The sequence below is a fragment of the Dendrobates tinctorius genome, unplaced genomic scaffold (genome assembly GCF_039654945.1).
Source record: "Dendrobates tinctorius isolate UK_male_01 unplaced genomic scaffold, ASM3965494v1 ptg000164l, whole genome shotgun sequence".
Lineage (NCBI taxonomy): Eukaryota > Metazoa > Chordata > Amphibia > Anura > Dendrobatidae > Dendrobates > Dendrobates tinctorius.
In genome coordinates this window covers 8,062,161-8,089,128 of record NW_027361831.1, presented here as the reverse complement: position 1 = coordinate 8,089,128, position 26,968 = coordinate 8,062,161, and the positions used below count along the sequence as shown (strand labels likewise).

At 47.5% G+C, this 26,968-nt stretch overlaps 1 protein-coding gene across 1 annotated transcript in view; it reads left to right on the top strand.

The window, feature by feature from the left end:
* Nucleotides 1-6,743: 6,743 nt before the first annotated feature.
* LOC141052957 (uncharacterized) overlaps nt 6,744-26,968 on the top strand; it is a 78,901-nt gene continuing 58,676 nt past the window's right edge. Inside the window, exons 1-6 of the mRNA XM_073550295.1 lie at nt 6,744-6,871; nt 23,159-23,308; nt 23,434-23,613; nt 23,697-23,820; nt 23,904-24,001; nt 24,158-24,248. Of these exons, the coding sequence (XP_073406396.1) occupies nt 6,845-6,871; nt 23,159-23,308; nt 23,434-23,613; nt 23,697-23,820; nt 23,904-24,001; nt 24,158-24,248 (670 nt within the window). The 5' untranslated portion in view covers nt 6,744-6,844. The remainder of the gene's footprint in view (nt 6,872-23,158; nt 23,309-23,433; nt 23,614-23,696; nt 23,821-23,903; nt 24,002-24,157; nt 24,249-26,968) is intronic.

The window sequence follows — 26,968 nt, the reverse complement described above, 5'->3', positions numbered from 1 at the left end:
CAGCTGGTATATAACAGGATTTTTATAAAAAATATCTCCAAAAGACAATAAAAATCTTTAAAATGTGGTAGACAAGCGTGGAGATACTTTTTCTGAGGACAAGGACAGCCGGTGGATAATGGAGGGAGCATTTTTAGTACCAGCTACTAACTAGTCTCATAGTCTTTGTGGAGACACGGGGGTCAGCTGGTGTCCTGGTCTTCTAGTTGAAACCGCATGGACAAGGGATCATCTCACCGAACGCCCACTTCCCTTTCACTGTGGACATAATGCTACTCAGACAACACAGTGTGAGGGTAAAACAGTATGCAAATACTTTATTGAACCCAAAACAGGCAAATAGCACATAGGACAGTCCCGGCAACATACCCAAGATGGTGCACATTACAGAGTCTCACCCTTCCGCTGATTCGCCGGTATAAGAACAGCTGTGACTTCAGAGCTTCCAGGGCTGACTACCCCACCTGTGGCACACACATAGAGAGGAGGTAATGAGCTTAGGAAGACGACAGTCCTTTGATGGACAAGGCCAGTTGACCGGAGGGTCACAACCTGACTTCTCCAAACATCTCCATGGAGCCAGGCGGCAGGTCCCATTCCTGGCCCCCACAAAAGTATCCATGTGGCTCATGCAACTGTTTTGACTACCCCAAATGTATCCATGGATTTGCGATGATTAATTCAGCAGATCTGTATTCTTGCAGCCGGGATCATGGTCACCTAAGCTGGCATCCTGTAGAACGTCCCTCGTGATGGAGCCATGATGTCTTGACTGCTGTCCTGTAGAGAGTTTGGGTCTTTGGATGTCTTGGGTGAATATCTGTCTACTGTTACAGATTCATATAACCTCTAGTTAGCAACTGTTTTTCATCCAGTATTCACTCGCAATGGGAAAGAATGGTGATCAGACCAACTCACATTGTTTGATTATGTAATCTGTTTGCATAGTTTTTCCTCCTTTATTTTTGCAAGTCAACAAACTGGCTGGCCTGTACAATGTGTAATCAACATATCAACAAACATCATTGTTCCATGACCCTGTATCTCACTAGTCATCCAGGATAAGAGCACAATATGTTACAACAAATTGTCAACTTACAAGTCAATATTACAGGCTTACATTAACAAAAATCTGTTTTCTTGATCAACCAGAAAGAAACACAAATTCAAAAGTCAACATATAGAAAAGTCCTGGCTTGCTGAAAATAAAAGTCTGACTTCTTAAGATAAAAAGCTATGTTGTCCCAGTCTTATATTTTGTTTAATATTTTTCTTACTATTTTATATTTGGTCTAATAGTTTCCTATTTCATTTACAATGTTTTGAGAAACTGTGCGTTCTGTGGTTAGTTAATTGAGAAAAGACATAACATCAGCAAAGTCTCACAGCATGTTTGTGAGAAGAGGATAGCTCATCAAAATTTCCAATGGGAACTACACACGTGGTCAAAATTGTTGGTGTCCCTCGCTTAATGACAGAAAAACCCACAATGGTCATAGAAATAACTTGAATCTGACAAAAGTAATAATCAAAAATCTATGAAAATGAACAAATGAAATGAAAGTCAGACATTGCTTTTCAACCATATTTCCACAGAATTTAGAAAAAATAAAGTTCATGAAATAGGCCTGGACATAAATGCTGGTGCCCCTTTAATATTGTGACAAAAAGGACATGTTAAATCAAGGTGTGTCCACTATTTAGCATCACAGGTGTCTACAATCTTGGAATCAGTGAGTGGGCCTGTATAGAGGCTACAGATACTCACTGTGCTGTTTGGTGACATGGTGTGCATCACACTCAACATGGACCAGAGGAAGCGAAGGAAAGAGTTGTCTCAGGAGATTAGAAAGAAAATTATAAACAATCTTGTTAAAGGTAAAAGTTATAAGACCATCTCCAAGCAGCTTGATGTTCCTGTGACTACAGTTGCACATATTATTCAGAAATTTAAGTTCCATGGGACTGTAGCCAACCTCCCTGGATGTGGCCGCAGGAGGAAAATTGATGACAAATCAAAGAGACAGATAATACGAATGGTAACAAAAGAGCCCAGAAAAACTTCGAAACAGATTAAAGGTGAACATGAAGCTCAAGGAACATCAGTGTCAGATTGCACCATCCATCATTGTATGAGTCAAAGTGGACTTCATGGGAAACAACCAAGGAGGACATCATTGTTGAAAAAAAAAACATTAAAAAGCCAGACTGGATTTTGCCAAACTACATGCTGAAAAGCCACAAAGCTTCTGGGAGAATGTCCTATGGACAGATGAGACAAATGGAACTTTTTGGCAAGGCACAACAGCTCTATGTTCACAGATGGAAAAATGAAGCATATCAAGAAAAGAACATTGTCCCTACTGTGAAACATGGAGGAGGCTCTGTTATGTTCTGAGGTTGCTTTGCTGCATCTGGCACAGGGTGTCTAGAATCTGTGCAGGGTACAATGAAATCTCAAGACTATCAAGGGATTCTAGAGAGAAATCTGCTGCCCAGTGTCAGAAAGCTTGGTCCCAGTTGCAGGTCATGGGTCTTGCAACTGGATAATGACCCAAGACACACAGCTAGAAACACCCAAGAATGGCTAAGAGGAAAACAATGGACTATTCTGAAATGGCCTTCTATGAGTCCTGACCTAAATCCTGTTGAGCATCTTTGGAAAGAGCTGATACATGCTGTCTGGAAAAGGCAACCTTCAAACACGAGACAACTGGAGCAGTTTGCTCTTGAGGAGTGGGTCAAAATACCTGTTGAGAGGTGCAGAAGTTTCATTGACAGTTATATGAATCATTTCATTGCAGTGATTGCCTTAAAAAGTTGTGCAACAAAATATTAAGTTAAGGGTACCATCATTTCTGTCCAGGCCTATTTCATGAGGTTTGTTTTTTTTAAATTCTGTGGAAGCATGGTTGAAAAGCAATGTCTGATTTTCATTTGTTCATTTTCATAGATTTTTGATTTATTATTACTTTTGTCAGATTCAAGTTATTTCTGTCATCATTGTGGGTTTTTCTATCATTAAACGAGGGGTACCAACATTTTTGACCACGTGTGTACATTTGTCTTTAAATGGTATAAGAATCCTGATCACATGGTTAATAACAGAATTATTTATGCTCATAACATGTGCACTTCTTTTCTCCATGAGCCCGTAACAGGGAGGGCTGAGTCTATTAATTTGGGCTCATTGGTGATCCCACTATCTGATGCCATTATCTGACTTTGAGTCAGAACACACTGCTACAACAGTTTTTCATGCCCAATGCGGGGTCGTGGAGAAAAGAAGAAGAAAGCACTACTGTAAGTATGCACACCACACCAAAATTATAAATATACAAAAATCTTTATTAACACACAATGAGCAAAAGTGACATAAAACCATATTTCAAAACATATGGCCAACCACTCAAGGTTTATTGCCAAAGACATTGAATAAATATGAATCAACATTAAATATAGTGGTAACATGACTCATAGGTATAGGTCCCTACAAAGTGCAATAAATCAGATAAAAACCTCTAATATAAGAAAGTGAACCCTCAATTGCTGATGGTATAGTAATGAGATCAATATATAAGGGCTAAAAATGATTACGCCCTCAGTGTGGTAAGATGGCAGAAAAATCAAATCAATTAATGCCAGTAATAAAGACACTAGGACTAAAATAAGTCCCCAATATGTCATGCCCAGGCTCAAAAGCCACAATAAGATAGCCACACATACCCAAATGAAGCCACATAGTTACCAAGATGTGAACATGAAAATGAGCAGATCCAGTCTGGCAATACCAAGAGTGGGAGCCGGAAAAAGTGGCCCTATGCGCATCGCCGTCGCATGGACGGCTTCGTCAGGGGAAGTAGTGCCATTGTAGCCCAGAGAGGTATAAATACCTGATTAATCCGAGTCAGGATGAATCACCGGTGTGTGCACAGGAGTGCGACGCTACGGGCAGAAGCAACAGAAAAGGCGGAGCAAGCAGACGTCTCTGCAGAAATATTGAGAACAGCGCATGCGCGACGTGGAACGCGGTGTGCGCGTGCAGGAACACATAATGAAGTAGTTAAATTGATGCAGCGCATGCGCAGCTCCCAGGGTTAGAAATAGAAGTCAGAGGGATTTTAGATGACCCAGAAAAGTAGGTAAATGAGTGTAATAAACTGTAGACCAATGTGTGCAACATATGTACTAGTACAAATATGAAAAAAATATTTGATATTTAAAGAAAAAATTTTTTTTTAAAAAATAATAAAAATTTATATTAGACAAAAAATTATCAACAAATGAAAAGCAAAACATAAATAAAGATCATGATGGATGAACAGTAAATATGATTTAATAATGAAATGAAATTATGTCTACAAAGTTACATATGAAAGAAATTTTATATAGCAAGGCAACAAGCTCCGCTCCGTACACACACGGCTCCGCTCCGTACACCTCGTACACACACGGCTCCGCTCTGTACACCTCGTACACGCTGCTCCGCTCCGTACACCTCGTACACACACGGCTCCGCTCCGTACACTTTGTACACGTGCAGCTCCGCTCCATACACCTCGTTCACACAGGGCTCCGCTCCGTACACCTCGTACACGTGCAGCTCCGCTCCATACACCTCGTACACACGCGGCTCCGCTCCGTACACCTCGTACACACGCGGCTCCTCTCCGTACACCTCGTACACACAGGGCTCCGCTCCGTACACCTCGTACACGTGCAGCTCCGCTCCATACACCTCGTACACCTCGTACACACGCGGCTCCGCTCTGTACACCTCGTACACACACGACGCCGCTCCGTACACCTCGTACACACGCGGCTCCGCTCCGTACACCTCGTACACACGCGGCTCCGCTCCGTACACCTCGTACACACGCGGCTCTGCTCCGTACACCTCGTACACACACGGCTCTGCTCCGTACACCTCGTACACACACGGCTCCGCTCCGTACACCTCGTTCACACAGGGCTCCGCTCCGTACACCTCGTACACGTGCAGCTCCGCTCCATACACCTCGTACACACGCGGCTCCGCTCCGTACACCTCGTACACACGCGGCTCCGCTCCGTACACCTCGTACACACGCGGCTCCGCTCCGTGCACCTCGTACACACGCGGCTCCGCTCCGTACACCTCGTACACACGCGGCTCCGCTCCGTACACCTCGTACACACAGGGCTCCGCTCCGTACACCTCGTACACACACGGCTCCGCTCCGTACACCTCATACACACACGGCTCCCCTCCGTACACCTCGTACACACACGGCTCCGCTCCGTACACCTCGTACACACAGGGCTCCGCTCCGTACACCTCGTACACGTGCAGCTCCGCTCCATACACCTCGTACACCTCGTACACACGCGGCTCCGCTCTGTACACCTCGTACACACACGACGCCGCTCCGTACACCTCGTACACACGCGGCTCCGCTCCGTACACCTCGTACACACGCGGCTCCGCTCCGTACACCTCGTACACACGCGGCTCTGCTCCGTACACCTCGTACACACACGGCTCTGCTCCGTACACCTCGTACACACACGGCTCCGCTCCGTACACCTCGTTCACACAGGGCTCCGCTCCGTACACCTCGTACACGTGCAGCTCCGCTCCATACACCTCGTACACACGCGGCTCCGCTCCGTACACCTCGTACACACGCGGCTCCGCTCCGTACACCTCGTACACACGCGGCTCCGCTCCGTGCACCTCGTACACACGCGGCTCCGCTCCGTACACCTCGTACACACGCGGCTCCGCTCCGTACACCTCGTACACACAGGGCTCCGCTCCGTACACCTCGTACACACACGGCTCCGCTCCGTACACCTCATACACACACGGCTCCCCTCCGTACACCTCGTACACACACGGCTCCGCTCCGTACACCTCGTACACACAGGGCTCCGCTCCGTACACCTCGTACACACGCGGCTCCGCTCCGTACACCTCGCACACACACGGCTCCGCTCCGTACACCTCGTACACACGCGGCTCCACTCCGTACACCTCGTACACACGCGGCTCCGCACACCTCGTACACACGCGGCTCCGCTCCGTACACCTCGTACACACGCGGCTCCGCTCCGTACACCTCGTACACACGCGGCTCCGCTCCGTACACCTCGTACACACGCGGCTCCGCTCCGTACACCTCGTACACACACGGCTCCGCTCCGTACACCTCGTACACACGCGGCTCCGCTCCGTACACCTCGTACACACGCGGCTCCGCTCCGTACACCTCGCACACACACGGCTCTGCTCCGTACACCTCGTACACACGCGGCTCCGCTCCGTACACCTCGTACACACACGGCTCCGCTCCGTACACCTCGTACACACACGGCTCTGCTCCGTACACCTCGTACACACACGGCTCCGCTCCGTACACCTCGTACACACACGGCTCCGCTCCGTACACCTCGCACACACACGGCTCTGCTCCGTACACCTCGTACACACACGGCTCCGCTCCGTACACCTCGTACACACACGGCTCCGCTCCGTACACCTCGTACACACGCAGCTCCGCTCCGTACACTTCGTACACCTCGTACACACGCGGCTCCGCTCCGTACACCTCGTACACACGCGGCTCCGCTCCGTACACCTCGTACACACTCGGCTCTGCTCCGTACACCTCGTACACACACGGCTCTGCTACATCCACCCTGTAAACCCCTCCTGTCTCCACACATAAACTTCCCCTCATCCAGCACCATGACAACCAGCACAGCAGAGTCCTGCATACACTGAGGCCCCTGATCATGTGACCCCTGACTCCTCCCCTCCTGTGACCTCATCCCAGGTCCTGTGCGCACAGAGCAGCCATATATGTGGAGTGCGGCTCTGCAGGTGGAGGTAGGTGCTGGAGATTCCCCATTACTGGGCGCAGGGGGCAGTAACCCCTCCATTACTGGGCACAGGGGGCAGTAACCCCTCCATTACTGGGCAAAGGGGGCAGTAACCCCTCCATTACTGGGCACAGGGGGCAGTAACCCCTCCATTACTGGGCACAGGGGGCAGTAACCCCTCCATTACTGGGCACAGGGGGCAGTAACCCCTCCATTACTGGGCACAGGGGGCAGTAACCCCTCCATTACCACATACATTACCATTGCCACATGGTTTTTTTTTGCCTTCCTCTGGATAAACATGTTAGGGCAAGTTAGGACAGGATATGGGTTGAACTAGATGGACTTAAAGTCTCCCTTCAACCTTAATAACTATGTTACTATGTTATTACTGGGCACAGGGGGCAGTAACCCCTTCAGTGCTGAGACTGTTTAGGTGTTTTTCTGTTGCCACTGATAGATACATATGACCTAACTATGACCGGTAACAACATGGAAACTTGTATTCCTCAGATATTACATTGCCACTTTCCTGGCACCACATTCAGTATAATGTTCCCCAGAACCGCCATCCCCCATACACAGTTGTGCTCAAAAGTTTACATACCCCGGCAGAATTTTTGCTTTCTTGGCCTTTTTTCAGAGACTATGGATGATAACACCAAATCTTTTTCCCCACTCATGCTTATTGATTGGGTGAAGCCATTTCTTGTCAAACTACTGTGTTTTCTCTTTTTAAATCATAATGACAACCCAAAACATCCAAATGACCCTGATGGAAAGTTCACATCCCCTGGTGATTTTGGCCTGATAACATGCACAGAAGGTGACACAAATGGGTTTGACTGGCTACTAAAGTTTACATCCTCACCTGTGACCAATGCCAGGAAAATTGTTCGGGATGCAAAGAAAAACCCACAAATAACATCAGCTGAGATACTGGACTCTCTGAGAACTAGCGGTGTGGCTGTTTCAAGATGCCCAATAAGGAGGCACCTGAAGAAAAATGGGCTGCATGGTCGAGTCGCCAGAAGAAAGCCAAATGACCATGATCAAAAGTGTACTTTCCACATTTTTTATTACTGGGTATTGCCCCCCCAACATCAATGACAGCGCACTACGGGCGCAGTGATGTCACTACATCACACAGTGTGGAACCTCAAAACTCACATTGCAAAAACCAGAGCAGTGTGCTGGGAGAACGTGGTTAGGTGAGTTTTTTTATTTCAATGTCAGTAATTGTGGGGGCCACCATATTGAGTATGGAGCTGTGTGATTTGGCAGTTTTCTGAGTTGGGACATTATTCTTTGTGGGAGCTGGTGAGAGCCATTGTACTGAGTGGGGGTCCTGATTCTGTGTGGGGTGTCACGCTGCTGCTATTCAGGTAGACGCAAGCTCCGTTAGAGAGCAAGAGAGTGGAGGGATGACTTCATACAGCAAGAGCAGGTCTGCAGCGCAGCAGCTAGGCTACCACCAGGTGGCAGCAGAATAATATTAAGGTCCCTCCCGCAGTAAGGAAATAATTATCCCCATCTGCTGACCCTCATCTCCAGAGGATCGGGGTCTAAGGCCGGGGTCACACTTGAGAGGAATACGGACGAGTGTGAGGCGTTAAAAGCACGCATTACACACGGACAAATGATTCTCTATGGGGCAGCTCCCAACAGCCGTATATTTCTCGTCCGTATTCTACGGACCGTGCCAATCGCAGCATGCTGCGATTGCCAGCGTACTACGGCCGTAGTACGCCAATGCAAGTCTATGGGTGCGCAAAAGATACTGATTACACAAGGACCACACGTGTGACTTGCGAGAAATGCGCAGGTCTTTTGCCAGATGACAGGAAATGGGCCAATCCATCATCAGGAAGCTTAGACATGCAAATGAGCTCAAAAAGCGCTCCAGACATCCAGGAAGTACGCCTCCACGGAGTACAGCAGCGTCATGGCGCTATATTTTCTGAATGTGGAGATGCTTATTGTCTTAGTGCAGGAGCGGCCAGAACTCTGGGACCAACGTGATGCCCATTATGCCAACCGGGCAAGAAAGGAGGCATCATGGAGGCGCACATGTCGCCAGATGTTCCATGATTTTGGAGATCGGCCACGTGAGGAGCAGCAGCAACTGAGTAAGTACAACCCAAAAACTGTTTAAAAATACCTCACATCAAAAAATGCCTATAGAATCAGACCCCCACCCTTCCTGTGCTTGTACTTTTTTTCCTCATGAGGCGGGTAGATTTTGATGTGACCCATGGTTTTACACTGCCATCATTTGGCACAGGCCACAAGCTCCTCATCCTCCTAGCCAACCAAGTTATTAAGTGTAGTTACTTGATACATGAACTATTGTGACCCTGTGTATATGGCCTGGATGGCCCAATTAGATATGCCTCCCTGGGTAGAAAGCACACCCCAGAAGGCCACACGCCTTGGCTACTGGTAGCAAATTTGACCTATAAAATATGTGAAATTGAGAATATTTCCTGTCACATTGCAGTGGAAGATGTGATGAGACGCTGGCGAAGCATCCGGGACCAATACAGGCGGGAACGTCAGCAGAGGTCCAGGAGTGGTGATGCGGGCCACACAAAGAGAAAAGATGGATTTTTGGTTCTTACCGTAAAATTTCTTTCTTGGAGCCTTCATTGGGGGACACAGAATACCATGGGTGTATGCTGCTGCTACTAGGAGGCTGACACTATGCAAAACAAGAAAATTAGCTCCTCCCCGGCAGTATACACCCACCGACAGGCACTAGGCACCTCAGTTGGTGAAAAAGCAGTAGGAAAAGCAACGGAACACTCTAAACATATGTACCAACCCAACAGGGGACTCAAAGACCCAACACGTTACAATTTTAAACAGGGAGGGTGCTGTGTCCCCCAATGAAGGCTCCAAGAAAGAGATTTTACGGTAAGAACCAAAAATCCATCTTTCTTTATCGCCTTATTGGGGGACACAGAATACCATGGGACGTTCCAAAGCAGTCCCGAGGGTGGGAACAGCAATAAGGAACGAAAGAACAGGAAGGGCTTAGGTCGGCCGATGCACCACCGCCGCCTGCAGAACCTTCCTACCAACAGCTGCATCAGACGAGGCCTGGGTATGAACCCTGTAGAACCTCGCAAAAGTGTGCAAAGACGACCAGGTCGCGGCCCTGCAAAGTTGCAGAGCCGAAGCCTGGTGTCGAACGGCCCACAAAGCTGCCACAGCCCGGGTGGAGTGAGCTCTCACTCCCGGAGGAGGCCGTTTGTCCTGAAGTCGGTATGCTTCCTGAATGGTAGAACGAATCCAGCGAGCGATCGTGGATTTGGATGCCGGAAGCCCTTTCCTCCGACCTTCAGAAATGACCAGCAATGAATCGGATTGACGAAGTGAAGCGGTCCTAGCGAGGTAGACACGCAAGGCTCTAACAACATCCAGGTTGTGGAGTGACTTCTCAAGAGGGTGAGAAGGAGCCGGACAAAACGATGGAAGAACGATATCCTCGTTGATGTGAAAGGAGGAAACCACCTTTGGCAGGAAGGAAGGAACGGGCCTGAGGACGACTTTATCCTGATGGAGCACCAGATAAGGAGAATGGCATGACAAGGCCGCTAACTCAGAAACTCTTCTGATGGATGTAATGGCGATCAGAAAGGTTACCTTCCATGGCAGAAGTGACAAAGGAATGTCCTGGATGGGCTCAAACGGCGCCTTTTGGAGAGCGCCAAGAACGAGATTGAGATCCCACGGTTCTATTGGTGAATGATGAGGAGGAGCCACATGAGCGACTCCTTGGAGGAACGTCTTAACCTGCGGTAAGGAAGCGAGCTCTCTTTGAAAGAGGATAGACAAGGCAGAAACCTGGCCCTTCAGGGTACTGAGAGACAGACCCGAATCTAAGCCAGACTGGAGAAAACCCAGTATGGACGGAATGGAAAAGGCCATTGGAAAAACTTCTTTATCGTCGCACCAACGGAAAAAAGCCTTCCAACACCTGTGGTAAATGCGGGAAGAGGCTGGCTTCCTGACTTTGATCATCGTCTGAATCACTTGGCTGGACAAACCTGATTCTCTTAGGATTGCGGCCTCAACGGCCATGCCGTTAAATTCAGAGACCGAGAATTCTCGTGGTAAAGGGGGCCTTGCGAGAGAAGATCCGGACGGTCTGGAAGTCTCCAGGGAACGTCCGCGAGCATGTTCACCAGTTCCGCATACCAAGGCCGTCTCGGCCAGTCTGGAGCCACAAGAATTACCGGAACGCCTTCCGATTTTATCTTCTTGACCACTCTTGGGATCAAGGCAAGAGGTGGAAAAAGATAAGGGAGTTGGAACTGGGACCACGGGATTACTAGGGCATCGCAAGCGACGGCTAGAGGATCCCTGGACCTGGCTACGAAGTGCGGAACTTTGTGGTTCATCCGAGATGCCATGAGGTCGACGTCCGGAGAACCCCAGCGCTTGCATATCTGATCGAAGACTGAGGAATGGAGAGACCATTCGCCTGACGCTAGGCCTTGACGACTCAGAAAGTCGGCTGCCCAGTTTTCCACCCCTGGAATGTGAACGGCGGAGATTGCTGGGACGTAACGTTCCGCCCAGCGCAGAATCCTGGCCACTTCTGACATGACTTGGTGGCTGCGCGTGCCGCCCTGATGGTTTATGTACGCCACAGCTGTGGCGTTGTCCGACTGAATGCGGATCGGCTTGCCGACGGGAAGGGATTGCCAGCGAAGAAGGGCCAGAAAGATCGCTCTGATCTCGAGCAGATTGATAGGAAGAAGAGCTTCCTGTGGGTTCCAGTGTCCTTGAGCCGTCCTCTGATGAAAAACCACTCCCCAACCCAGGAGGCTGGTGATGACTTGCCACCGAAGCGGGAGGAAGGACCTCCCTTGGAGGAGTGATGTAGACATCGTCCACCAAGTGAGGGATTGCCTCACTTTGAGAGGGAGGAGAATGGGTCAGTCTAAGGACCTCGTCGTCTTGTCCCAGACTGATAGGAGGGACAGCTGAAGAGGACGAAGGTGAAACTGTGCAAAGGGCACTGCTTCCAAGGAAGCTACCATCTTCCCCAGAACTTTCATGCAGAATCGAAGGGGAATGGGCGTAGGCCGTTTGAGGGCTCGAATCCCTCTGAACAGAGCCGCAAATTTTTCCCTCGGAAGAAACACCCGGGCCAGGTTCGTGTCGAACTCCATGCCTAAAAAGGTCAGACGCTGAGTGGGGCTGAGAACGGACTTTTCTTTGTTGACTAACCATCCGAGACGGACGAGAGTATCCAGGGTTATCTGAAGACTTAGGAGACAGTCTTGACGGGACGAGCCCTTGATTAAGAGGTCGTCCAGATAAGGAATGATGAGAATCCCTCTGGATCGCAGGATGGCCATGACCGTCGCCATCACTTTCGTGAAAACACGGGGGGCAGAGGCTAGGCCGAAGGGAAGAGCCGTGAACTGGTAATGATTTTCCTGAATCGCAAACCTGAGATATTTCTGATGCTGCAAGCAAACAGGGATGTGAAGGTAGGCATCCCGTATGTCCACAGAACAGAGAAATTCTCCGGGCTCCATTGAGGCTATCACCGATCGAAGAGACTCCATTTTGAAGTGAAGAATCTTCACGTGGCGATTGAGCAATTTGAGGTCCAGGATTGGCCGCAGGGAGCCGTCTTTCTTCGGGACTACGAAGAGATTTGAGTAGAACCCTGAAAACCGTTCGTCTGAGGGAACAGGAACAATCACTCCGGCGGAAAGAAGGGATGAGACGTCCTGAAAGAATCCTGGAATGTGGGACCGTTGTCTTGGAGGTCGCGACAGGAAAAAACGCCTGTCTGGCGGGGAAGAAAATTCGATTTTGTAACCGGATGCGATGATTTCCCTGACCCAAGCATCGTCGACAACCGACAGCCAAGCGTCCACGAAAAAGGAAAGTCTGCCTCCCACCCTGGAAACACTTCCAGGTGGGGGTGCCCCGTTACTTGGAAGCAAACCTACCGGAACGGGCACCTGACGACCTGGAGTATTGTCCTCTAGATCTCCATCGGGGAGCGGGCTTGTAAGAAGGTTTCTTCTGCTCACGCTCCCTGGAAGCGGACGGACGCTCTTGCTGGGCCGATCTCTCTGTGGACGAGAACGGATGAAAGGGCCTAAAGGGCCGAAAACCCTTTCTATTAAAAAAACGTTGTGGTCGAGACTGGGGGAGTGAAGTACTTTTTCCCCCCTTGGCATCCGAAATTATTTGATCCAGCTTGGCCCCAAAGAGCCGAGAACCATGGAAGGGCAGATTGGTGAGCGACTTCTTAGAGGTGGTATCCGCATTCCAAGATTTTAACCAAAGAACTCGGCGTACAGCCACTATATTGCTGTTAGCCCTTGCTACGCAACCGGCCGCATCTAAGGAGGCGGCTAAGAGGTATTTACCTGCATGATTAATCTGATCTGCTAGGTCTGCCAGCTCATCCTTGGGAGCTGCTGCTAAGATGCCCCTGCGAAGAATTTTTGCCCAAGCCGAAATGACTGTAGCCACCCAGGAGGAGGCGAAAATAGGGCAGATGGAAGCGCCGGAGGCCTCAAAAATAGACTTCGCCAAAGATTCTAGCTGCCTGTCTGTTGGGTCCTTAAGCGATGCCCCGTCTGGAAGGGACAGAACCGTCTTAGAGGCTATGCGAAAAACGGTTGGGTCCACCTCAGGGGCTTTGGTCCATTTTGAAAGCAAATCAGCCTCAAATGGGTACAGGACATCCAAATACCTGCGGCCCGAAAAGCGTTGCTCGGGGTGCTCCCAATGTTTGGCTAGAGTCGTATCAAACTCTTGGTGGTTTGGGAAAGTCTTGGGTGGCGGCCTAGATCGTTTAAATGGTATAGAACATTCCTGAGTAATGGGCCTGTCCTGCTTAATCTCCAGGGTTTGGAAGATAGCTGAAAGAAGACTATCGACCACATTTCGAGTCTTAGACATGTCGTCTGCTTCTGAGCTAGACCCTGATTGTCGATCGTCGTCTGACCTAAGGTCATCCTCAGAAAGAGAAGGACACCTGGGTGAAGCAGATGGGCCTAACGAACTGGAGGATGAGCCCGATAGGAGACGCTTCCTAGAAATCCTACTCGGCCTGTCCCTCTGAAGGTCGCGGTCAGGAGCGGACGACTCGCCTTGAGAGGTGGTCGGCGCAGCGGTGGCTGTAGAAAGCTGAGGCAAACGTTCTAGGACCTGGACCAGAGACTGAGAGACTTTGGTCAGATCGGAAACCGACTGGGACATAGCCACGGCCCAGTCTGGGAGAGAGGATGTACCCTCATCACGGGAATCTGTGTGCTCCTGAGAGGCCGACATAGCCGAAGGACTGCAGGACGGGCAGAAAGGAGATGGCTGACCCGAAGCCCACTTTTTACAGCGCGCACAGGCGTAATGAATAGCGGTGGGCCTGAAAAAGAGTACCCCTGCAGGGTTGGGCATAAGGAAAAGACTGCGCTGAATGGCCTGCGAAAATTGGGGAATAACTGTGTGGAGGAGGGCTAATATTTTTGCACGGAGCAGAGCCTACCTAGTTCCGGCGAGCAGCAGAAATGCTGAAGTGTCCCCCAAGCTGCGCAGAAAGCCAGGACCGAACAACCAGGAAATGTCCGATGAGGTGGGCAGGGGGCGGAGCTTAGCGGCTGAGCCGCAATTGGATCTGACCCCAGCAGCAGGGAAGAGGAGCCCTGTGATGGGCTAAAAAAGGCGCGAGAACAGCGCGCTCAGAGAGAGAGGAGGTGCTCTGAAAGCGGGGCCGAAAGTGAAAGTACAAAAAAAAACCCGACACTGCAGCCCCGTGAAGAATAGTCCTGAATGGAGGTACTGTGCGTAGACGCTGTGGAACAAAAACCTGCCCAGCTGTGAGGACAGGGATAGAAAACCCTGTCCTAAGCACTTGAGTATCTATGGAGAGCCACGCGGCTGATGAGAGCGGCGCCCGTCAGGCAGGGGGGGAGGGCGGGAGATTTAAAAATGAGATCTGCTGTTCCTCCATCGATGTGCCTCAGGAGATGCTGCGGGCTGAAGGGGTCATACAGGCACTTACCTGCTGTCCCTGAAGAGGGTGATCACAGGGGCCCCACAAGGGTAGTGGCAAGCCGCTGTCCTCTGTACCCGCATCCTGCAGAAGACGGCATGAACCTCTTGATGACGAGGGGAATCCTGCGATCGCCGTCTTCCTCTCAGCCCTGTCCCGAGAGAGGGGTGAGGAGGGGGATTTTGGCAAGGACCAGCCACCTGTCCACATCCAATAGCACCAGGAGGTGATATGGGAAACAGTCCTGCCAGCGTACTGAGAGTTGCGATGTGGGATCAGCCACACTGCTCGCTCAGCCGCCTGATATGGGAAAGCAGGGTGAACTTCCACCCTGTTTCCCGACTTGAATCTGCAAAACAAAAGACAAAAAAATTAAAAAGTTCCACTAGAACACCTAAAGGAAAGAAAGGTTAATTGCGGATCTGGGAAGATCCCGGTCCGCCTCCTACAGACACTAAGCACAAACTGAGGTGCCTAGTGCCTGTCGGTGGGTGTATACTGCCAGAGAGGAGCTAATTTTCTTGTTTTGCATAGTGTCAGCCTCCTAGCAGCAGCAGCATACACCCATGGTATTCTGTGTCCCCCAATAAGGCGATAAAGAAATATATTTATTATGACTGCCTCTCCTTCCTCGCCCCTATTCTGGATCTGAGACCGTAAGTAGATACCTCACACCACATTACACAGATATTTTACAGGGCCAAAAATATTGATTTAGAGGAACTGGCTCAGATACAGAGCCCATCATTGATCCTGTAGGGGATGAGGCTGGCCCATCTTCTCCCCCTACAAGAAGCATGGGTGAAGAATCCAGGAAAACCCAGTGCCTGCGCCACAAACCCCACCACCAGGACCACATCCACAACCAGGACTGTCTGCTGCTGCACCATCAGCCATACAGGAGGAGCAGGGCAACATGAGCAGCAGCCCAACTGCCCAGATCCGGGGCTCCCCACAGACTGCTGGACCATCCCGGCGAGGAAGAAGAAGGCGCCAGATCCCTGCCCAAGATACCCGTACCAATGTGGACACAGGGGTCCTCAGCTATCTGTCTAAAGTCAATAATGATGATGGCGAGGAGGCATACTCACGCAGCCTGGCCCTTTATCTTCGTGCCCTTTCCCGTGAGGTGAGGCTCCGTATTCGAGGATGTTTTCAGATCCTGCTTGATGCAAGCACACACTCCAATACCCCATATGAGTTATTTGAATATCTGGAGAGGTGGCAGCTTTCACCCAGAAATCTAATGCAACTTAGACCACCCACACACATGCTTGCTCAAGCAGGCTCTGAGGATCCTCAAATGCATGGGCCTACATCTCACCCCCTTCCTCCCCCTACCCAACCTTTACAACAGCTGCCACATATGTCTGACTCTAGCCAACCTCACCAATATGGCCACTTTTTCCCACCCAGTGTTGGAGGCTGGTCCCAACCTGGTTGGGGACGACATGGCTATATTGGTGGGTATGAGACATGGGCCTACCCGACCCAACAAGATGCCCCTGTTCATTATCACTCTGGCCAGTACCAAGCCCAATCCCAGGAGGCAGTACACTACCGACATCATGGGCAACAGTATGCCCCCACACAGGGCGTTGGGCAAGTTGGGCAAAGTAGCCAGCAGCAAACACAGGCTGGTCTTCCGCCTTCTCCTCCCCCCAACGTACCAAAATTTATAATATTTCCATTTTGTTATTGCCTAATGTTATTTTTGTTGTTTTCTATGTGTGAAAATTTTATTGTCACACAATATTCACATCTGCAAAAAGGCCAATTTGGCCCATTGCCACATTTCTGATATGGCAAGAATATGTTTTGATTTAAAAAACAAAAACAAAAAAAAAAAAGGCAAAAGTAAACATTTGTCTACTACATTTTACGTCTCTGTCTCAATTCTAAAAAACCGTGTCAGCATACTAACATACGCTTACCAATGCAATTCAACAGTTATAGAATCAGAAGGGGAAGAAATATATATATTTAGACACACAGAAACCAAAATATTATAACATAGACACAGCATGCTCTTGCCAAGAAGTTTCCCCCTCAGGTGACATAAAGTAATTAGTGAAAATATCACGCACTTTGAGCCCAGAGAGCGGTCTACGTTGAGTGTTGATAGGTGGTCTCGCCCTACGCACATTGTCCAACCCACGCACAACACCAGCAGAGGAGGAACAATCATGTATCTTGGGGAAGTTATGAAGAACCACACAGGCTTTAACTACTTCATTAACATTTTGTTCACTCAGCTGAATGGCAGACTGAGTATCCGCCATTTTCCACAAAGAATGCCAAAGGAACACTCCACCAGTCGCCGAGCACGTGATAGGCGCAAGTTAAAAATTCTGCGCCTGTGGTCAAGGTTGCGCCAGGGATATGGCCTCATGACATTGCATGTTAGCTGAAACGCCTCATCTGCCACAAGGACATAAGGGACTGATTCTTCAGGGGAGCCTGGTAGCTGGCGTGGTTGTGGTAGATCCAACTGGTTGGTGCGTAGCCGCTGAGCCATAATGGAAGTATTGAAGACTCGAGAGTCTCCCGTCCTTCCATAGGCCCCAATGTCAACAATTATAAACTTGTATTGAGGATCGACCAGAGCCAACAATACAACAGAAAAGTATTGTTTATAATTGAAGAATTGGGAGCCAGAGTTCGGCGGCTTACGCACCCGGATATGTTTGCCATCAAGGGTCCCAATACAATTAGGAAACTGGCATTCCTCCTCAAAGTCCCTTGATATCCTCAACCAGTCTTCCATCCTGGGCTCGGGCATGATGAGTTGATGTAGTCTTGACCATATTTCACTACATGTCGACCTGACTATGCCAGAAATGGTAGATCTTCCAATGAGAAACTCATGGTGGAGGGCGGCATAAGACAGGCCAGTGGACAGGAAGCTGAAGAACAACAGAAAAGGGACATTTTAGAATGCACAAATTAAACAAAAACAGGTACATACATACCAAACTTGTTAGGATTTCAGATCTACTAACACACACATATTTGGTCGCACAATGACTAAGTGATATTCAGCACATATTACACATAACATTCTGGTCTGTAAGTTTCAACATATCTGGAATAAGATGAGGGCATTAAAATTAGTCCATAAAGCAATAAATACATACTTTGCCCAACTCATCATGAACATAGAGAATGTGATTGTGTAGTACATACCGTAATGTGAGTAGAAGTCGCTCCTCTGCAGATATAGCTTTACACATCCTTGTGTGCTGAAAGGTTATCCCAGGGCGCACTGTCTCCAAGAGTCGATCAAATGTTGCAAGGCTCATGCGACAGTATTGGTAGAATTTTGCAGGATGCTCCCGCAGAGAAGAATAGAGGCGGTGAAAATTACCTCTTGTTAGTCGTTGCCTCAAAAGTGGATGTACCCACATGCGTCTCCTCCGCGGATCCACTATCACTGGGTATGGTTGACCAAAGCGGCGTGACAAAAGCCAGTTGAAGAGAACCTGCTCAGTTGTGTTGAAACTCAGACTGTCTGCCATGTTGCACATACAACACCAACACACCTAGTGAAGACAAGGTCACAAATGGACAGAATGGAGGCAGCCACCTGTTCCTGAGCCAATAAATAGGGTGCAGGCTAATGATTTAAATAGTTAGCAGGCCTCAAAACCGTTAAATGTCCATTTTGCAAGCCTGCGAGAAAATCTCGCAATACGGATTACATACGGATGCTGACATGCGCAAAATACGCGACCACACCTTTCTTACGGATGACATACGGAGCACTATTTAGGGGTCATTCATCCGTATTACGCATGTAGACTACGGACCGTATTTTGCGTCGGTTAGTGTGACCCCGGCCTAAGAGAAAACAACAGCTTACAACTCACCCTGAATGTAGGGAATTTCTCCATTTCACCAGAGAAAGTATCTGGGAGCCTGACCGTAGGTTCAGGAGAGTGCAGCGAAACATCAACAGTGTCAGAGTGATTACAGACAGATTGGGAAATAGGACCCTGAAAAGATTTAACGGTCTCAGAAAGCTCCCTCTGCAGTTGATTATGAGACGTGGCCAGAGCCCTATGTCCCACAGACAAGTCCTGCATCATTTGCGTTAAACTAGACATCTAATCTGCCAAAGTACAGAGCGAATCCATAAAAAGGGAGCAAAGAAAACAAAACTGTCTGCAGTCAGTTATAATGTCACGCCATTGCTATGCAGGTAGATGCAAGCTCCACTAGAGGGCAATAGAGTGGAGGGAGGCCTGCACACAGCAAGAGCAGACCTGCAGCATAGCAGCTAGGCTAGCACCAGGTGGCAGCAGAATAGTCAAACAAGCCGGGTTGATATTAGTGTGTAGCACAGTACCAAAGGAATAAACAAACACAGAGTCAGAAGCAAGCCAAATGGGTCAGTACCGGTCAGGAGCAGATATGCCAAGACAAGAGACAAACAGCAGGTCAGGGTCCAAGCCGAGTCAGATACCAGGGAGTCCTAAACATGAAAAGAGAAACACTGAGTGGGGAACAAACAGACACAGGCAAAGTCAGCAACAGCAGGAGGACAAATCAGGGTACTACCAGAGTCAGCTAATCACGCTGTAGGCAGAAACTTTAACTGACACAGAATAGAAAGTACTGAGCACCACCGATGGCTCATGACAACTTCTGCTGAGGGGAAATACTGCAGGCATGAAAACTCAAATTCTTCGGGTGCAATCCAAAAAACAGTAGAAAAATCCAAATAGAACAAAAGAGGTGGCACTCACCAGAATAAAATCCAAACTTTATTGGTCAAGTTTCTTTAAAACATCTTCGGCAGGTGGGGGGCTGAGGAGTGCAAGGACGAGTGACCCGTAGAAGCGCAATACAGTGCGAAACGGCCATCATCTTCGTACTCAGCCCCCTGCCTGCCAAAGATGTTTTAAAGAAACTTGACCAATAAAGTTTGGATTTTATTCTGGTCAGTGCCACCTCTTTTGTTCTATTTGAAACTATAACTGACACCGCCTGCAGGAAATAGTGGAGAGAAATAGTCAGCCTGGAGCCGAGAAAAGTTAACCCTTGACATGATCAGACCGGGATAGAGAAGCAGGATACAAAACCCAGCCTGGATCATGACAGGAGGGCTGTGGCGGCCCTCATACTGTGTGAGAGGCTGTGTGGTTCATCATTATGTGTGTGTGGAGGGGGGGTTCTGACCCTTATACTGAGTAGGGGGCTGCAGGGGCCATCATACTGAGTGGTGGACTGTGGGGGCCATTTTACTGTAGAAGGGTCTTTTGGGGCCATAATACTGTGTGTGTGGCCCTCATACTAAGTGTGGGGGGGTACGGCAGGTTCCCTCATTTTGTTTGGGGTCCCTCATTCTGTGTGGGCATCCTTATGATGAGCAAGAGGCTGTGGGGGGGCCATGATATTGTATTGGGGTCATGATACTCTGTGTGTGTGTGTAGGAGGGTAATCGGGATATATTACAGGGAGGAACACTTTTAGGACATCTTGCTGGGGGGTTATTATACTGTTAGTGGCACCATGGGGAAATACTTTGCATTGTAGAGACATATTACTGTATATGTGGAGTGAAATTTTGTGAAGGATTCACTGTGAGGATCCCATACTCGGTGTGTGTGTGTCAGTGGGGGCATTTTTTGGAAGCATCATACTCTCTGTTGACCATAAATAAAGTATTGCTGGTGGTAACACTAAGGGGCTTCAATAGAGACATAATGGCTGTGTACTTTTTCTATGAGGCGTAGTGATTTCAATCTACCCCACTGTGTAAAAGATAATAGAATATAATAATATTGTTATAAACGTGACTTAACTACCGTATTTTTTGGACTATATGATGCACCGGACCATAAGACACACCTAGGTTTTATCGGAAGAAATTAGAAAAAAGAATTGATGCAAAAATCGTGTTCAATTCTGTGATAATATCTCCGGTACCGGTATACATAGCACCCCAATCTAGGTATACATCGTCCCTTCATCCCCATACTGGTATGCATGGCTCCATCATCCCTATCCTGGTATACATGGCCCCTTCATCCCTATCCCAATATGCATGGCCCTCTCGTCACTATCCCGATATGCATGGCTCTCTTATCCCTACCCTGGTATGCAGGGCCTCCATCTCTGTTTTGGTATGCATGGCCTCCTCATGCCAATCCTGGTATGCATTGCTCCCATCAGAAAAACTTTGAAGAAAAACAAACCATTCCACTTGCCTTGCTGTCCTCCCTCGCAGCTCCCTTTTATGATGCCAGCAGCTGATTTATGCTTTTATGTGCTGTAAATTTTTTCATAGGAATTTGAGAAAGTTATGAAATGTCCTATAAATGTTGTGTCGGTTCTATTCCTGATCTAAGAATCTCGGCTTTTAGTTGTGATGAATCTGTGCTGCACCTTATGTACATGCTTAGTAACGAGGTAGTGTTGTGGGGTCTGATGTTTAACTTACCAACTCCACAGCCCTGTATCCTGCAAAATACAGGTGATACACTGCATTTCAGTAGTGCAGAGTATTATTCCTGCCGGTCAGTGTAATACTAATTGCCCCAGCCCCATACACATGCGATAACTGTTGCCTGAACGATCATTCGACAGATGGCTACGCGTATCTCTCCTGCTTCCCCCATACACATAAGCATTTCAGCTTTCCAAGCTCTATCAGAGAGTCGCCTCCAAACTTCTCTAGTGGAGGATTATCTACCTGAAGAGCAAATGAATCAGTCTCTGAAATTCAGCATCCCAGATCTTTCCTACAACTTTAGCCTAATATGTATGGAGGGACGTTAAAAGTTAACTTATTGGACGCTGCCTCTGGCTCGGCCTAATAGACTTGTGTACATTACAGGCCCAGAAGCCATTATTAGACATTTAGGTATCATAGTAACTAGATAGGCAGACCCATACTATTGAGAACTTGGGGGAGAGAAGGGTATTGAGACAAACTCTGTCAAACCTTCTTAGATGCAGTGTTTGCTTTTGACTGCTCTTTTACTTGGTGTTTACAAGAATGTTAGGTGCCAATTTTCTTTTGAAACATTTCAATATCTGCTTTTTTTCCCTCCTTTTTTTTGTAATATAGGGAAGCCTAAGGCACCATAAAACCCTGTACATGGAGACTTTGGTATCAAATCATTCATGTCCTCTGTCTTTTTGCAAACAAAAAAGCTTCTGTTTGTCCCGTAGAAGACGGGAAACGTTCATTTAGGCCCCTACTGCTGATGTAGTCACTGATAGACACTGACCAAATGTGTTTGTGGAGCCATAGTAGAAGATGAAGATGTTTTCCTCATCGTGAAGAAGTTATTTCTCATTTAATGTGTGTTGCTAATGCTGATTCCAGTGTCAGTAAATGAGACGAGAATTAGCGTTATGGAAGATGAATCGATGAGGAACGTATTCAGGTGCCGACTCCGAGGAAGAAACTGCTTGTTGTTTAATTGTGTGGCCTAAAATATATAGGTTTTATTAGTATCTGTATTGAAACAAACTGAATACTGTTAATTAAATAAATATTAATACTGTCTCTGGTTTACCAAAGAGGAACCAGAAGACCATGCTGTCTGATTTCTCGTACTCCTGCACTAATTAGTAGCACTTCACCTTCATATTAAACAGTGCAGGTTTCTGCTAGCAGTGCAGGGGTTAATCTGTTCATTTGAGAGCACCTGGAGCTTTCCTGCTTTGATGGTCTCAGCTGCTCAGTGTTGGCTACTCCCCTCTGGTTTTTGTGTGATTGGTATTTTAATTTATCCCTGTAAGTCTTCCCTTGTTAGTCTGGTTTGTGTATTTACATACACAACAACTCCCCACTTCCTTGGGTGGGGAGGGGACTAATGACGACTGCTTTAGGAGCTTAGTAAGTCACGTGGCCCCAGCGTTTTTACCACCAGAAGTAATCCGGGGAGCAGGGATAAATAGAGCGCTCCTAGCTTTAGCAATGGAGAAGGAACCCTTAGCACTGGAATATCTTGCTACTATGTTGTGACATACATTAATAATCTTCCACTACTCCTATGCCACCACTTCTTTGGTCCTCCTCCAACTTCTGTATTCCCTAGTCAGCACCGACGAACAAGTCATCCCTACAGCCAATCGGTAGCCCAAGCAGTGACGGACATAGCCAGTGATTGGGAGCAATTTGGAGGTGTCTTAATCAGCATCTCATCTTATGTTCCAGTATATGCGAGATAGAGAATGTTTCCTCTTTTTATATTATTACATGGGATTCTTTTTGATATTACATCGGCTCTTTTTCTTCCCGTTCAGGTTCTTACAATATCGGATCCTCTCAGTGGAGAACTTCTATATCATAGAATTTTCCTAATTAATCCGGCCATGATGGATATGGACAGGAACAAGATGGTGGAGAGGATATTACACCTCACCCTAGAGATCCTCTTCCGGCTTACTGGAGAGGTGAGAGATTCTGATGATGTCACATTGTATAATTCTTATCTATGAGATTCACAGACAGCACTTGAGAGATGAGGACTATGGAAATGTCTGTAGTGAGATTAATTAATGTGTCTCTCCATAATCAGGACTACACTGTAATGAAGAAGACCTCTACTGAGCGCAGTAAGTCCCCAGTATCTGAGGGATGGGGAAGAACCATGAGCCCAATCATGGGGCCTCCACCTCACCCTTTGATAGATGAGGACATCAATGACCAGAAGATCCTAGAACTCACCTACAAGATAATTGAGCTGCTGACTGGAGAGGTGACACTGCTTGAAATGGTGGGACTTTATACAGTAACACTATGATGGGATCAGGGGGATGACGGTATCATTGTATGTGTCAGGTTCCTATAAGGTGTCAGGATGTCGCCGTCTATTTCTCCATGGAGGAGTGGGAGTATTTAGAAGGACACAAAGATCTGTACAAGGACGTCATGATGGAGGTTCCCCAGCCCCTCACATCACCAGGTAATAGACAGGACTAAATACACATGGCCTATAATTATCTGTATGTGAAGAATGAATTCAGTCCCTGTATGTATTTCCTCCAGATCTATCCAGTAAGAGGACAACACCAGAGAGATGTCTCCATCCTCTTTTTCCACAGGATTATAAGCAAGAAGATCCCAATGTTCCTCAGGATCATCAGGTAGATGGAGAGGTGTTATGAGATCTCCCCATGAGAGAGCTATGAAGGTTTTATGTTTTATACTTGTGTAATGAGAACGGTGGAGATGGCAGGATTAGAGCTGATCATAGATGTGACTTCTCCATCTGTCTGTGACTTTTACAATATTTGTTTCAGGTTGATGATGTGACCCATATTAATACTACAGAAACATATGTGAGTTGTGATGAAGGGTGTAAAGAGGACATTTCTACATATGACTACCCAGGTGAGTAGTAACCACTAAGTGCAGAGAAGTCACAGATTCTTTTCAGTCAGTTACTTTGTCTGCATTAGGCTACTTTCACACATCAGTCTTTTTAAATCCGGCACGATGCGGCGAAAAGTGTGAAAACCGGATCCAGAATCGGATCCGGTTTTGTCACATTGAACGTAATGATCGCTGCATCGTGCCGGATGGACATGCGGCGCTTCATTTTTTTGCCGGATACAGCAAACATGAGCCGTCCGGCGTCAGCAAAAAACGTTCCCTGCAACGTTTTTTTGCAGCGCCGGAACGACTTTTTACACAGCGCATGCCCGGACCCTTTGAGTGTTAACCCCACAAGTGCCCGGCGAGAGAGAGCTCTCTCTCTCTCACCGGGCACTTGTGGGATTAACTTGTCACCGCTGCAGGCCGGATCCGCACCGGATGTGTGAAAGTAGCCTTACTTATAGGTATTTGATATAGCCCAGACACCATTCTGCCGCTTGAACTCAACATTCTCCTTCAAACAAAGTGTTCTTTGGGCATTGAATGTCCTTCTATAGAGCTTACAACCTTGAGGTTCCACCTACCTCCTGGAATTAGAAACCGCTGACCCTTACCTGCCCAGATCTGTAAACTACATATCCAAATGACATATCACAAAAATGCCCACTTATATTAGTTTTTTACCCTATAAAAGGGTGATACCCCACAGAACATAAATGAAACAGACGTGGTAGCCAGAATATATACCAAAAATGGACCAGATACCACAAAATGGTGTATCAATATTAAAATATAAAACTTTATTGAAATTCATAAAAACAATGTGTGCAAAGAGATACTGGAATAAAAAGGAGGGACATAAACCATGGAACCTCCTACTACAACACAGCACAATATTCTGATACAATCCACATAGTAAGTTAATATGAATATTACAAATGATATGGGGCAAGCAAAACCCTACCAGTTCAATCCTCAGATAATACAAGTATCATCATAAAAATCCACATAAACCAGTATTACATTCCAATTAGGAGTAAGATAATAAAGTGTACCGTGGACTGACTTAAACCCATACCAAGCAATGACCCTAAGCTAAATTAGCTACCAAAGTGGAACTGTGTACACATAATTACATACCGGTATGTGCTGGTGGAGGATCCCCGGTCGTTACCTCTGCCCCTTATAGGTATTTGATATAGCCCAGACACCATTCTGCCGCTTGAACTCCGCATTCTCCTTCACACAAAGTGTTCTTTGGGCATTGAATGTCCTTCTACAGAGCTTACAACCTGGAGGTTCCACCTACCTCCTGGAATTAGAAACCGCTGTCCCTTACCTGCCCAGATCTGTAAACTACATATCCAAATGACAGCGTACGTAGTGTAATGAGCTGACAAACTCTAAAGTCACTTGAAGAAAAATATTATGATGGGATTCTATGAGAAAGGGGAGCGTAATGATGCTGTTGGCTTCCTAAAACCCTGATCTCTGACTGTGGTCATATGGTCTCTCTACAAGACGAGATCCAATCTTTGTGAACAGACTTCGCTTTTATGGTCGACAACATGAAATGTGCAGTGAGGGCCAAGAATGAATTTCTCTACAATAACAGTTTCCCTTTGTCCTGACTTTTCAATTTCTTTTAAAACTGACTACATCTCTGCTCTGCACTATTTTAAAAGTTCTCTTTTAAATGTATAATATTTATTCAAACAGAGGAAAAAATGAAGGCAGCACTCCATAGCCTTTGATGAAAAAAATGTGGTTTATTCCAAACCCACATGATGTGGCTTTGTTGTGGCTCACACTGAGCCTTTCTCAAGCCATGATAAAGGCTCAGTGTGAGCCACAACAATGCCACATCATGTGGGTTTGAAATAAACCACATTTTTTTCATCAAAGGCTATGGAGTGCTGCCTTCATTTTTTTCCTCTGGTTTGGGGCAAGTATTGGATGATTTCTTAAGAGGGCTTATGCACCCACTTATTGGTAATGTGCTGTTCCATTTTTTTGGCTTAATATTTATTCAAGAAACTTGTCTGACGGAGAATATTTGCTCTAAGGCTAGTTTCACATTAGCGTTTTTTTGCACAGCGCATCGGGCGCATAAAAAACGCAAAGAAAAACGCAAATCAAACGCGCGTTTTTTTAACGTCATGCGCACGCACGCGTTGCTTGCGTTTTAAATGCGTTTTTGCATGCGTTTGCATTTTTTATGCACATGCGTTTTTAGGTGTGACATTTTTTCCATTGTCTAGAGAACATTCTAGACTTGTTTAACTCAAAAACGCATGCGCAAAAAAACGCAAGCGTGCGCAAGACCATGCACACGCATGCGTTCCCATAGACTTCAGTGTGGTTTTTTTGCACATTCTGTGCGCAAGCGTTTTTTTGCCGAGACAGGGCGCACCAAAAAATGCAACATGTTGCACCTGGCGCGAAAGACAAAAAAATGCATGCGCACGAAAACGCAAGTGTGTGCAAGACCATGCGCACGTCATGTTAAACATAGGTGCACAGTGCGCATGCGCACGATGCGCTGTGCACAAAAGCGCTAATGTGAAACCAGCCTAAGATAGTTTAGATTACCAAGAGCCACCGAGCCGCATACCTGTTACGGAGTGTTACGGGTGGCAGAAAACAAGGAGAGCAACACGGAGTGGACCCTCTGGGTCACGGCCCCAGAGCCCCTGCGGGCGAACTAGACCAGGTGGAGCCACCCCCTATACAGG